The 12,840-nt window shown below is 36.1% G+C and overlaps 1 protein-coding gene and 1 pseudogene across 1 annotated transcript; both read right to left on the bottom strand.

The window, feature by feature from the left end:
- Nucleotides 1-454: 454 nt before the first annotated feature.
- Nucleotides 455-2,188, bottom strand: LOC123225246 (berberine bridge enzyme-like 15). The gene has a single exon (XM_044649163.1). The coding sequence runs from the start codon at nucleotides 2,163-2,165 to the stop codon at nucleotides 561-563; it is 1,605 nt and encodes a 534-aa protein (XP_044505098.1). The 5' UTR covers nucleotides 2,166-2,188; the 3' UTR covers nucleotides 455-560.
- A 3,775-nt stretch (nucleotides 2,189-5,963) lies between these two features.
- LOC123225445 lies at nucleotides 5,964-10,668 on the bottom strand (annotated as a pseudogene).
- Between the last annotated feature and the right edge of the window lie 2,172 nt (nucleotides 10,669-12,840).

Genomic DNA, 12,840 nt, shown 5'->3' with positions numbered 1-12,840 from the left:
GCCCCTGACAAAGTCTACTATAGTAATAATTTTTTAAACATTGGGATCAATTTAGATAATTTGAATTATTTTGTATCAACCCCAATATGCTCGAATCCAACCCTATTACTTGAATTAAATTTCTTATCAATGAAAGTCAAATTTAACTTAATTTTTTTTATATTATATTATATCATATCAAATTAACAAATTATATTGAAAATTTAACCTAATCTTTCATTTCAAATGCATTAATCCTGTTGGTTTAAGGGATTCTTTCTCATCGTGATACTATCTAATATCAATTGTGAAGAACTCACCTCCAAAACCTACTCAGTAGTGTTTTTAGCTTGCGTGAGACTCACGGTACCTTTCCCAAACAAAGACTTGAGACACCCCGCTATAAAAACTACTAAACTGAATGAATTTAAATGTCCAAATCTTGCGAGAAACACTTGGCTCCAGAAAGCGAAAATGACTAAAATTTTTGTTCTATTTAACTAACCAAACTGCCCGCCTGCTTCAAAAGTAATGCAAACAACTCAATAAAATACACAAACTCATTCATCTGTTAAGCCTTTTCAGTGGTAGAATCGAAGAGGAGGAATACTCTGTTCATGCCTGAAGAAATTTTCGGGATCAAATTTGGTCTTTACTTTCACTAATCTGTTGAAATTATCCTTGAAATACTTCTCGCCCCAGATCTTCGCCTGACTGTAGCTCGTGTATCGCTTCTTGTTGATACCCAGGTCAAGATCTCTGTAATTCACATACGCTTCTCTGGGAGACTGAGAAACATAAGGCGTCATGTATTTGTAAAGCTTCCTTATCCAATCTATATGCTTTCCGTCGCTCTTTTCTCCATCCACCCAATACGTCCCGTACTGGATTTTGAACAAAACCCCCTTTCTATGAGGAAAAGGAGTTGCAGATTCTGAAATCCTGCTCATCATTCCACCGTACGGATTCCATATTGAAAACGGATTATCTTCCTGTAAAAACCTTTTCCATATCCCCTCAAGTGCAGTTTCAGGAATCGGCTCTTTTACAAAATCTGATTTCACTTTGAAATACGACTTGGGAGAAAAAGGCTTCCCCTGAAGAAGAAATTCAGCAGTTATGTTGCTCGGAATCAGGGCGATGTAAAGCACAGAATTGATCCAGCTTGTTTCAGTACAATCTTTTCGCGTTAAACCCAATTCCGGGAAGCTCTTCTTCATCACCTTCAGGAGACTTTCAGCGTCGCCGAGAAACAGGGCGTTGTATGAATTTGTCACTGTTCTGGTGCCGTTTTGGCCTGTGCCGTTTTGAATCATAACTCTAATAAAGAGATTCTCATCAAGTTTATTTGCAACTTGTTGCCATTTGTATAGTATTTTAGTGGCGCCTTGCTCCAGTGACTTGGTGACTGTAAATACTGTGACGGTTGGTGGTACAGGAACCAGTTTTATCTTCCAGGCGAGAATGACTCCGAAGCTTGCCCCTCCGCCGCCTCTTATGGCCCAAAAGAGGTCTTCTCCCATGGCTGCTCGGTCCAGAATTCTGCCATTGGCGTTGACCATACGGGCGTCAAGAACATTGTCAACTCCAAGGCCGTATTTTCTCATCATGGAACCGTAAGCTCCGCCTGTAATGTGCCCACCAATGCCTAAACTTGTGCAAAGGCCGGCAGGAAAGCCGTGAACTTGGCTTTTCTCTGCAATTCTGTAGTAGACTTCACCGACTGTGGCACCCGCCTGAACCCAGGCGTTGTTTTGTTGAATATCAACGTCGACGGATCGAAGCCTGGCGAGGTCGACGATTATAAAAGGCGTTTCGATTTCAGAGACATAGGAGAGACCCTCATAGTCATGGCCTCCGCTGCGGACTCTCAGATGAAATCCGAGCATTTTGGAGCAAATAACGGCTGCCTGGACTTGGGGTTCATTCAAAGGCGTGAAAATAAACTGAGGCTTGGGCTTTGAAGGCTCCAAATATCTGAGGTTTTGGGCAGTGGAATTTAGGATTGAAAAAAAAGATGAAGAATTATGTGGGGTGTAAAAACTAGAGGAAGGATAAGAAATCCTGGAATTGAACGAGAGGCATTGTTTGAAACTTTGTAAACTTGCAGTTGGGGTTGAATTTACCCATGAAATTAACAACAAAAATACTGAAACTAGAACGATTAAATTGCTTGAAATCTTCATGATTTTCTCTGAGCACAGGAATTTGGAGTTCAGAGTTAGTGTTATATATAGGCTATGAAATGGACGATCCTGACGTCTAAATGAGGTAATCCTGATGTCAAATATGAGTTAGGCTTTTTGTTGTGGTAATTTCTGCAATATGCAGCAATGACTTGACCTTCTAAGATTGACTACCTACCACATTGATTGGTTGTTCTTATTTTGTCCGATAACTTTATTCAAGAACCTTGGAAGCATTCAATAATGTTATTTAAAGGCCAAATGACCATGTCCCATCCAAGGTTTAATGTTAATTTTAAAAAATTTAAATATCTACCCGTCTGTTAAATTTTGTTGTTACTATCAGAGGTAAAATTGTTATTTATTAAAATATTTAAAAAAACTAAAAATTTATCACATTCACTCCCCCCACAAGTTTAAAAATTTAACAATTTTTTTTATCTAAAATTTGAAAAATAAACATTTTCCCCTAGGGTTTTCCCAGCCATGTTGTTGTTGGCCAGAGACGACGACACCCTTCTCCTCTCTCTCTCCCAACTTCTTTGCTATGGAAGACCACCAATATTAGCTAGAATGGTGGCCCGAAGATCGGCATTTTGCACTGATCTTCGTTGGGCATTTCTTGGAATCTTCGTAGGCTCTTTGAGACAAAGATCAATGCAAAACATCGATCTTCAACATCCTTAGTCTTCATCTTTGTCTTAATGTTGAAGATATTTGTTTCGCACCAATCTTCATCGCTTTTCGTAACAAAGAGCCGACAAAGATTCTAGGAAACGTCGGTCTTTAGGCCACCGTTCCAGTTAGTACTGGTGGTCTTCCATGGTAGAGAAGCTGAGAGGGAAAGAGGAGAAGGTTGTCACTGTCTCTAGCCACTGATAGCGTGGTTGGGAAAATCCTGGAGGAAAATATTGATTTTTCAAACTTTGGGTGTGGAAAAATTTGTTATATTTTTAAAATTGGGAGTGGAAAATGTGATAAAGTTTTAGCCTTTTTAAATATTTTGATAAATGACAATTTTAACCTTAATAATAATAGTAAAATTTAATAAACAGACGGGTATTTAGAGTTTTAATAGTTTACAGGTAAGAAGTTGAGTTTATGTCAAACTTTGGATGGGAAATAGTCATTTCACCCTGTTTAAATAAATAGCTTAAATAGTTTGGAAGGGTAGATTTGATGACAAAAGATATAGAATCTCTAAATGAACGGATATGAATTTAAGACATTTTAACAACATATCAATATCAAACTTTTAACTTATTAGTATAATTGTTGTAAAGTTAGTTATTGGATTCCAAATTTTACTTATTAAAATTAGTCAATTTACCCTAAAGTAATATATTAACTCAAATAAGATTATCTCGTTTAAAAATACGCGAACTAATGTCACAATAATATATTTGCCTTGGTAATGATAACATGGCGCAACATCTTACTCTAATTTAGAAAACTTGCTGGAAAAAATTGGGACGGCTTTGAATTGAATTATTGCCGGTCATCAAATTAATTTAGTCATTCTTGGCTGCTTTGTTTTATTTGTGACCTTTTAACTGTTGGAGAGAGGTAGAATATGAATTTCAAAGTCCTTAATTATATTAAGTTTGAATTTAATATAGGTAGATTTACATTTACCAATCGTGAGCCTAGAGTTTTGACGTGGAGTAACAATCCTGATGTCGCCCTTAAGCTAGGTTAAGCCTACATGTATTGTATTCATTAGGTTAAGGTTCTTTAGTTATGTCCTATCATAAATTCATTAGGAGAACGACTTAATTCAAAGCCAATTTGTATAAAAATAACCTAATATTCTTTTTTCATTGTCAAATATGAATAACTCTTATCAAACTTGGCTTTTGTCCTTCCCTTTTACTAAGACCCTTCCTCTTAAAGAGTCATATAAAGATTGTCAATATAATAAGAGGAGCACATCTCATGTCTTAATTATCAATCCTAGGATTGGATTTGAATTGAGTAGAATTCAAATTCTAGTTCAACTCGTTTTATATAGAACCAAACTCGAGCTTATTAAGCTCATTTCAAAAGTGTTTAAGTTCGACTCAAGTTAGAGCTTAAATCAAGTTTTAAACTATGCTCAGTGTTAAAACAATGTCATTTTATATCAAATTTTTAAACTCACAAACTTGATGAACTGAATACCTTAGAAGTCTGAGCTTGAAAATATTGAATTGTCAGAATCGAGCTTGAACATGAGCTCTGTTAAGCTGAATTTGTTTCAAGCTTATTCAAATCCAGATTCGAATTCGACCCTAATCAACCTCTACCTAAATGTTTCAGAAAACCACACTAACACACAATAAGGTCTATGCACACGCTTGCGCATATAATTCTTACAAATGTTTGCCAAACAATCGTCAAAGTTTTTTACTTGTGGCACAACTCAATGGCTTAAGGGATGCCAATTATCTTAGGCACAACTTCATTGTCATGTTGATTGCGACATCTTGGAAAATGTTGTATGGCACATGAGACTTTTCCCTTCCATGTGGTGTTGTTGTCAATGTCAACATCTTGGACTTTCGACATGTTTTCCATGCTTGCCTTCATGTCACTCATTCACTCATTACACTCTCCCCTTTCAACTGTCCACTCACAATACTTCTAATACACGTTTAATAGATTGCAACAGTTATATGAACATAACTTCAATATTAAGATAGTATTCGAAGAAGCATAAGAGTCCATTTCAGTCTTCAAATTGATAGATTTATCTTCAACAATACATTTAACCATCTAATAAACATAAAGAATAAAATAGTGATACCATTTTCTATAAAAAATTGCATAAGTCTTGAGATGGGTTGGAAATCCTGGCCTTGCTTCAACACATTTTTCAAACTACTTTGAAAATTGCAAGCCAAATACAATATTTCTTGCCAGTTATTGTGCCGCCCTCAAGTTTTGCGTTTACTTTTTCTTCCACCACTTTATTAAATAAGAGCACTGTTACATATAGACCCTTGTGAGTACACAATTAACTACATAGATGATATGTCATCACGTAATTAAGTGTTACTTTATCCCTAATTCAAAATCAACCCATCACTTGATATGTGTCAAATGTCTTCAATGTCTACCAGACTCTTTTACAGAACAAACATGCTGGTCCCAATCCCACCATTCTGTTGGCAGTCTGACAAGCAATGAAGAACTTAAATAGGAAATGCAGAGAAGCTGTAATTATTTTCCAAGTCTTACAAAAACTTGCAATTCACACCATTTGTCGACGTCAAACTACCTATTTCACATCACATGTTCAGTAGAGCCCAAAAGCAGTACGAAGGAAAAACTAGGGCTGTATTCAAACCGAACTTATTTGAGTTCGGTTTGAACAAGCCTGAAACGAGCTCAAACCTAAAAGTTTAACATTTTTTAGCTCAAACTTTAGAGTGTTTAGCTTATCAAACTTGTGAGCTAAAATTTTGATACATAATGATATCATTTTAATTAATATGTATTAAAATGACGTTATTTTAATAATGAATTAGTTAAAAATTTGATTCGAATTCGAGTTCGAATCGAACTCAAGCTCGACTCTTTTGAAACAAGCTGAGATCAAGCTTATTTGAAGCGAGTTCGAGTTCAGTTTCATATAAATCGAATCGAGTTTGACTCGGCTTAGCTTGAATCCAACCCTAGGAAAAACAAATGAGTCATGAAATCAGATTCCCCATCTACCAAATCTTTGAGATTGTCCTGGATAGATTCCTGTCCTCCCATGACCCATAAAAATGTAATTCTACCCTTCCACTTCCTTTCTCAACCATACATAGAAACTAAACAGAGAAAATAGTGTCCCTAGACGAGGTATTGTTAAAACACAAGAGAGAGACAGCTATAATATGGACCACAAAGAGGTAATGGCGATGGGGTAGGGAGTCAGAATTGCTTACATGCTTACAAATGGTTACATGTCATCCAGGATGTGACACAAAACATTGATTTAATCATCTGAGCTATAGTCACTCGAGTCTGGTAGCACATCTACAGCAGCACAGCAGAATGACTGTGTCTTTGAGGAGAAGACAACTTCCATTTTGATTCCATTTCAGATCAGTTATGTTAAACTGTGGTAGCGGATTACTCAGTAGGCACTAGAAGGGATCCACATATACAAGTGAGAGCTTCCAGTGGAAAGAACAAGACGTGTGCATGTTGGGTCCCATGCTGCTGCTCGGATGGGGTCCTTCTGCATCAAGACGATAGCAAGTTCAAGACGATGAATGTCCCATATCCAAAGAGCAGTTGGCATGCTATCATTACGAGTGCAAATATATTGACTATCGCTGCTCCATGACATAAGGCCTGCAAAATTAAAATTAATTTTCTTCAGCTCATAAAATGCAAGGAATTAAAAATTCTTGAAATTGATTGGCCTGTCTTATCAGTCTGTTATTAAGTACTAGAACCTTCAAGCTGAGTTCTGAGTATATTACACAGTGCACCAGCCTTGCATTCTTATTCAGAAGTTGATGGTATTGCCTTCAACCGGTACTGCATTTAGTTACATTTTATTTGTTAAAAAGGAAACAGAGCTCACCGATTCCTTGCTTAGGGTTTGGTTTGTCTGCAGGAGGCTTCTGAAAAGGCAAAGTAATTGGTACTTCCATAACTTCATACCTAACTCTGAAGTGTCCATCTGGAGCGTCTTCTTGGGGGAAAAAGAGCACTAATCAAATGATTGGAAAAACCAAAAATTGCGTATAAAAATAAGATATAGAGGGACATTACGGTGAAAGATCATATATGCCAGTGTCAGTGTGAGGGAAGATAATATCACTGCACAATTATGAACTTCTTTGTTTTTTTTTATTTGAGTTCGGCTTGGACAAGCCTGAAACGAGCTCAAGCTTAAAAGTTCAACATTTTCAAACTCAAACTTTGGAGTTTTTAGCTTGTCAAGCTTATGAACTAAAATTTTGATACATAATGATATCATTTTAATCAATATGTATTAAAATGACGTTGTTTTAATAATGAGTTAGTTAAAAGTTTGATTCGAATTCAAGTTCGAATCAAACTCAAGCTTAACTCTTTTGAAACAAGCTGAGATCAAGCTTATTTGAAACGAGCTTGAATTCAGTTCCATATAAATCGAGTCAAGTTCGACTTAGTTTAACTCGAATCCAACCGTAGGAAAAACAAATGAGTCATGAAATCAGATTCCCCATCTACCAAATCTTTGAGATTGTCCTGGATAGATTCCTGTCCTCCCATGACCCATAAAAATGTAATTCTACCCTTCCACTTCCTTTCTCAACCATACATAGAAACTAAACAGAGAAAATAGTGTCCCTAGACGAGGTATTGTTAAAGCACAAGAGAGAGACAGCTATAATATGGACCACAAAGAGGTAATGGCGATGGGGTAGGGAGTCAGAATTGCTTACATGCTTACAAATGGTTACATGTCATCCAGGTTGTGACACAAAACATTGATTTCATGACTCATTTGTTTTTCCATCTGGTAGCACATCTACAGCAGCACAGCTATAGTCACTCGAGTCTGGTAGCACATCTACAGTCACTCGAGTCCGGTAGCACATCTACAGCTTTATTCCTTGCTTAGGGTTTGGTTTGTCTGCGGGAGGCTTCTGAAAAGGCAAAGTAATTGGTACTTCCATAACTTCATACCTAACTCTGAAGTGTCCATCTGAAGCGTCTTCTTGGGGGAAAAAGGGCACTAATCAAATGATTGGAAAACCAAAAATTGCGTATAAAAATAAGATATAGAGGGACATTACAGTGAAAGATCATATATGCCAGTGTCAGTGAGAGGGAAGATAATATCACTGCACAATTATGAACTTCTTTTTTTTTTTTTTTTCTATTTTCCAAACTGATAAACTATCGGTGAAGTTTACCTTAGATGATGAAATCAGGAACTGACTTTGGGTTTCTTCATTTGCAAGAACAAGAATAAAGAGGCAGTGTTGGTCAAATATTTCAAAATTCTACATCCACCAGACATCTTGCTTGCTTATGGAACTCACTAATAATATAAGAATATTTGTCTAGAATTTTATAGAATTCAACTAAGATATAATCAAGGCTGCAAACATGAAAAACTTTCAGACCAACAAAAATAGCATACATAAGTGGAAAGTAAGACGGAAAATAGAGACGAGAGTTTCAAATTGATTTTCTAACTAAAATATTATACATATAGATAAAGATGCGAGTGCAACTTGTTAAAGAAACGTTTGAAAACTGCACTTACCAGAACCACCTTGCATAAAATCATCGCTCAAACATAATTCGGACATATCAAGTTGCAACGGTTCATCTACCTGCTGCCATTTTAAGAAACAGGAGGTAAAATACACTTCAAATGAATTAAATTATCTTTTTCAAGTCTGTCAACTTTGAACAAGAAATCCAATTACCTTGAAAACAGCAGCAAAGCAAGGAGCACGGACAGTTGATAGGTGAATAAATTCAACAAATGTTTTCCATGTCAAGTGATCCAATACCCGCAACATTTGGTCAAAACCACCCACAGCCAGAAACTGGCGGCATGGAGACCATGAAACACTTTTTACTCCAAGTCCACTTTCATATGCTTGATACTTGAATAGACACCTTCCATCCGGTGAGTAAATAAGAACCTGTACACAACATGAGTGTTTCATGGTTGGTGATCATTCTCTCATGTTACAATCAAGTATACCAGGGACCACAGAATCAATAGGCTCAAATGAAAACCCCCATTTTATAAACTCAAGGTCTTGTGAAGATTCATCTTTTACATATCTATAGAAAGTTGGAAAACACAATGCTCTCTAGGTACATGCAGAGCAGGTTTCATTTGCTAGGAAATTCAAGGTGCATAGTATGGAACCTTGAAGTTTACATGAAAAAAGGGGGCCAATCAGAATCATTTCAATTTTTTGTATATTAGCATCATTTAGAAAGTGGATTAAATGAAAGTAGTAGTATCTAATTTTAAAGCAATGAAGCACACAACATCAACTACCTTATATTCCAAATGTGAATCCCAAATCACTATGGAGTTATCATCTGGTGCCCATTTAATATCAGCCAAATCCAATGTATCATCAGCAAAAACACCCATTATCTCCCAAGAACTGCATGAAAGCAGATTTGTGTAGTCCTTGCAATCACGTCTGGTACAAATGGCAGCAAATTTCCCATCTTCAGTGAAAGAGACCCCCTTCAAAGCATGCTTAGGCCATTGCACATGAACGCATGCTGTGTTCAGTAGTGACCAAACTGTTAATTGCAGCTCAAAATCGGATGTAGTAAGAATGTGACAGCTATCTGGACTCCATCGACCGTAATCAATGCCAGTAGACCCTTCATTTATTTTGCATGTCCACTCAGGTTGGATCAGTGGCCATGCCTGTATCATTGGTCTTTTAAAAAGACCACAAAGAATGTACTCAGAATCAAGTGCCCATTCGATGTAGCTTATCTTACCCAAGCATGAAAACAACTGCACAACCTGCATCACAAACATAAAAGTACATTCAAAGGTCTATATACTTAGCATTCCCAAAGCATCCCTCTGAGGACCATGCTTCCTTGACCAGCACCAAGCAATAACCTTATATATAAATTGGCGCAAAATTCCATTCATCTTATATTGATAAACCTTCCTCAAAAAGATTACTGATAATATTTTCAAACAATGGTGTCAAAGGAGGTTTCTGAGAAAACTCTGAAACACGGAATTTGGGCCAAAAATCAGGCCGTATCAATAATTGTTTTCCGATAAACTAATAAATTGACTACAAATAAGAAACAAGTCTAGCTGCATAAGATTTGAATCTCACCAACACCATTTTAACTAGCTGTGGGAACTTAACTATATATCTATTGTACCTGAGTTATATCATAATGTTACAAAAAAGCTAAGAACTAAACTGAATGAAGCCGGCATTACAAATCACTGCGAAACAATGTCAGGATCTAACTAAGTTGCAGCAATTACCAGAACGATATCACTACCTATTTACAATCTTAAATTACATGAAAGATTACTAGTTACATCCGAGTTGGAAAAAAAGGAAAATAAGAAAGAAGGGAGAATTACCTTAAAAGAGTGAGTGCCCCGGATAACAAGCGATAATCGACGGCAACAGCTATGTAACGTGAGTTAGGTGAAAAACAACACGACCCGGTCTGTTTATAAGCTTCAGTGAACTCCAGTTACAGTCATGGCAAAAAGAATAAACCAAAAACGGTCATAAAATTTGCAAATTCACGTCGCCATTGGTGCCCAATTGGCCCCGAGATCGTGTAGGAAGAATGTGAGGCAATTGATGCTTAGATCCATCGCAATAATTGTTGAAGGTGAGTCCGGTTGAGATTTGAGAGAGTTTCAAATTTTTGAAAGTGGATGGTGAAGTAAAGTTCGAAAAAATCGTTAAATAAAAAATTTTTTGTTCTGGTGAGCGCGGTTGAGAATAGAAAGATTTTCAAATTTTATTTTGCCTGCGCTTCGAACAAAACGCTGCGCGTGCGGGCCGGATCGGGTTTTGCGGTTCTGATTAATTGCGCACGCTATTATGCCCTAAATAGCCCCAAAAGGCAGTAGATGATGACGCAAAATACCATTTCTTTAATGGCCAAAGGACAATTCCCCATCCAAGTTTAGTTGTATCCTTGAAATCACACATACGAGGTCTAAGAAACTTAAAATCTCATTTATTAGTTAATTGAGATTAAATTTTTCTGTTAGAAATATAGTGAAATTGTTGTTTTATTAATAATATTAAAAAATATAAAATTTTTTATATTTTCCCCCTATATTTTAAAAATTAACAATTTCATTTTTATCTAAAGTTTTTTAACTTTAAAAAGTCATATTTTTTCTTTCAAACTTAGGATTTTTTCTTTTTCCCTTTGACCACCATATCTGGTGCCAACGACTTTGTCTCTATACCCTAAAACATCAGTTGGTGTCTTCCCTCTCTAGATCGCATCATTAGAGACAAAGAGATCGATCTCTTTGTCTCAACGTAGAAATGAAGAGATTCATCACTTCATAGAGATGAAGAGATCTAGAGATTTCTTCATCTTTAAATCTCTTCATCTCAACAAATAGATGAAGAAACAGTTTTTTGTCTTTTCATTGAGACGAAGAAACTGATTTCTTCGTTGAAGACAAAGAGATTTAAAGAAGGGAGATTGTCATGCACCAACCAACATTTGTGGGTGGAGAGGAGAGGTCATCTGCATTGGAGATGATGGTCGGAGAGGTGAAAAAAAAAACCTTAGGTTTGGGGAAGGGAGAATGTAACTTTTCAAAGTTTGAAAACTTTATGTAAGGTTGAAGTTGTTAGACTTTAAAACTTATAGGGAAAAATATAATTAGTTTCATGTTTTTTTAATATTATTAGTAAAATGATGATTTTACCTCTGTCTTTTCTAACGATAGTTGGCCTATAGATGAGATTTTAGGTTTTTTAAACTCTACGGGTGTGATTTTAAGGACACATTCTTCGGCCTTATTTAATAATAAAAAAATTAAAGGCTCAATGACTATTTCCTACTCTGGCCATGTGAAACGAAAAATTTTTCAATTTAGTTTAAAAAATATATTCACCCATTTTTCATATTGTTATATGTTGCAATAAAACTATTATTTTACATAAATTTTTGTGTTCTCTCTTTTTGTCTAACTTTTTTATTTCTTCCTTTTTCATTTATTCTTTTTATTTGCAATTATCTTCTTCTTCTATGTCTCTTTTTACCACAAGTGCTAGTTACAAAAGTAAGTTGTAAGACTAAATCCGACCTTAATCAATTTTACAGAGGTTAGATATACCTTCTAAAACATCAATACAATATGTACAAGTGTTAAGAGACTCAATCTTACCAATTTCCTCTTATCGTCACTAATGTCTCTCTTTTTTACCACAATCAATTGGTTTTCACTATACCTATAAAAATGCAACTCTTTTCATAATTAAAACACAATACAAATTCATCTTTCATTGAGTCAATTAATTAAACAATAAGAATAAGGAGAAAATAAAAGGAAAATAAAGTCAAAGGAAGGATTGAGATAATAATTGGAAGAGTTGCAAAAATAGCATAGAAAGAAACACAAGATTTAAGATTATGTATCCAAAATTAATACTCTTCTTCATGATCAATTTCCCTTTGCTTCTTTAACTTTTCGCAATCTAATTCATTCATCAGGATTTTAGCTCATAGAACTTTGACTTTTTTGAGCAGGCTAAGACTCTTGTTTTCAACCTTTCTCTTAAGCAACACCATATGAATAATACAGATGGGGTAGCACAATGGTGGTGGGCATGGTGCAACTAGTGCTTATGGTGTTATAGGGTAGTCAAGTGAATGGTGGGATGACAGTAGTTGTACTAATAGTGATAGTTGGTGCATATGGTGATGGCATGGTGGGTGGTGGTGGCAATAGCTGATGCTCATGGCTAGAGGTGGTTCTCGATGGTGGTGGTGTTGGGTGGCAGTGGTGGTCAATGGTGCCATTGTTATGTCATGGTATGCTTGCATGGTGGTCAAATGTTATGCCATGTTATGGGTAATTACACACATCATTTACATGCATAGTGAGTGCAAGCCTTGTGCCATGCCCCTAAAATCCAAAGGCGAATAGGTGCACCAAGTTGGCACATTGGACTCAATGGTAAACCTTGAAGCAACA

Source organism: Mangifera indica, chromosome 9 (assembly GCF_011075055.1).
Source record: "Mangifera indica cultivar Alphonso chromosome 9, CATAS_Mindica_2.1, whole genome shotgun sequence".
NCBI classification, from domain to species: domain Eukaryota; kingdom Viridiplantae; phylum Streptophyta; class Magnoliopsida; order Sapindales; family Anacardiaceae; genus Mangifera; species Mangifera indica.
Note: the sequence above shows the minus strand (reverse complement) of the source record. Positions and strands in the feature narration are given on the sequence as shown.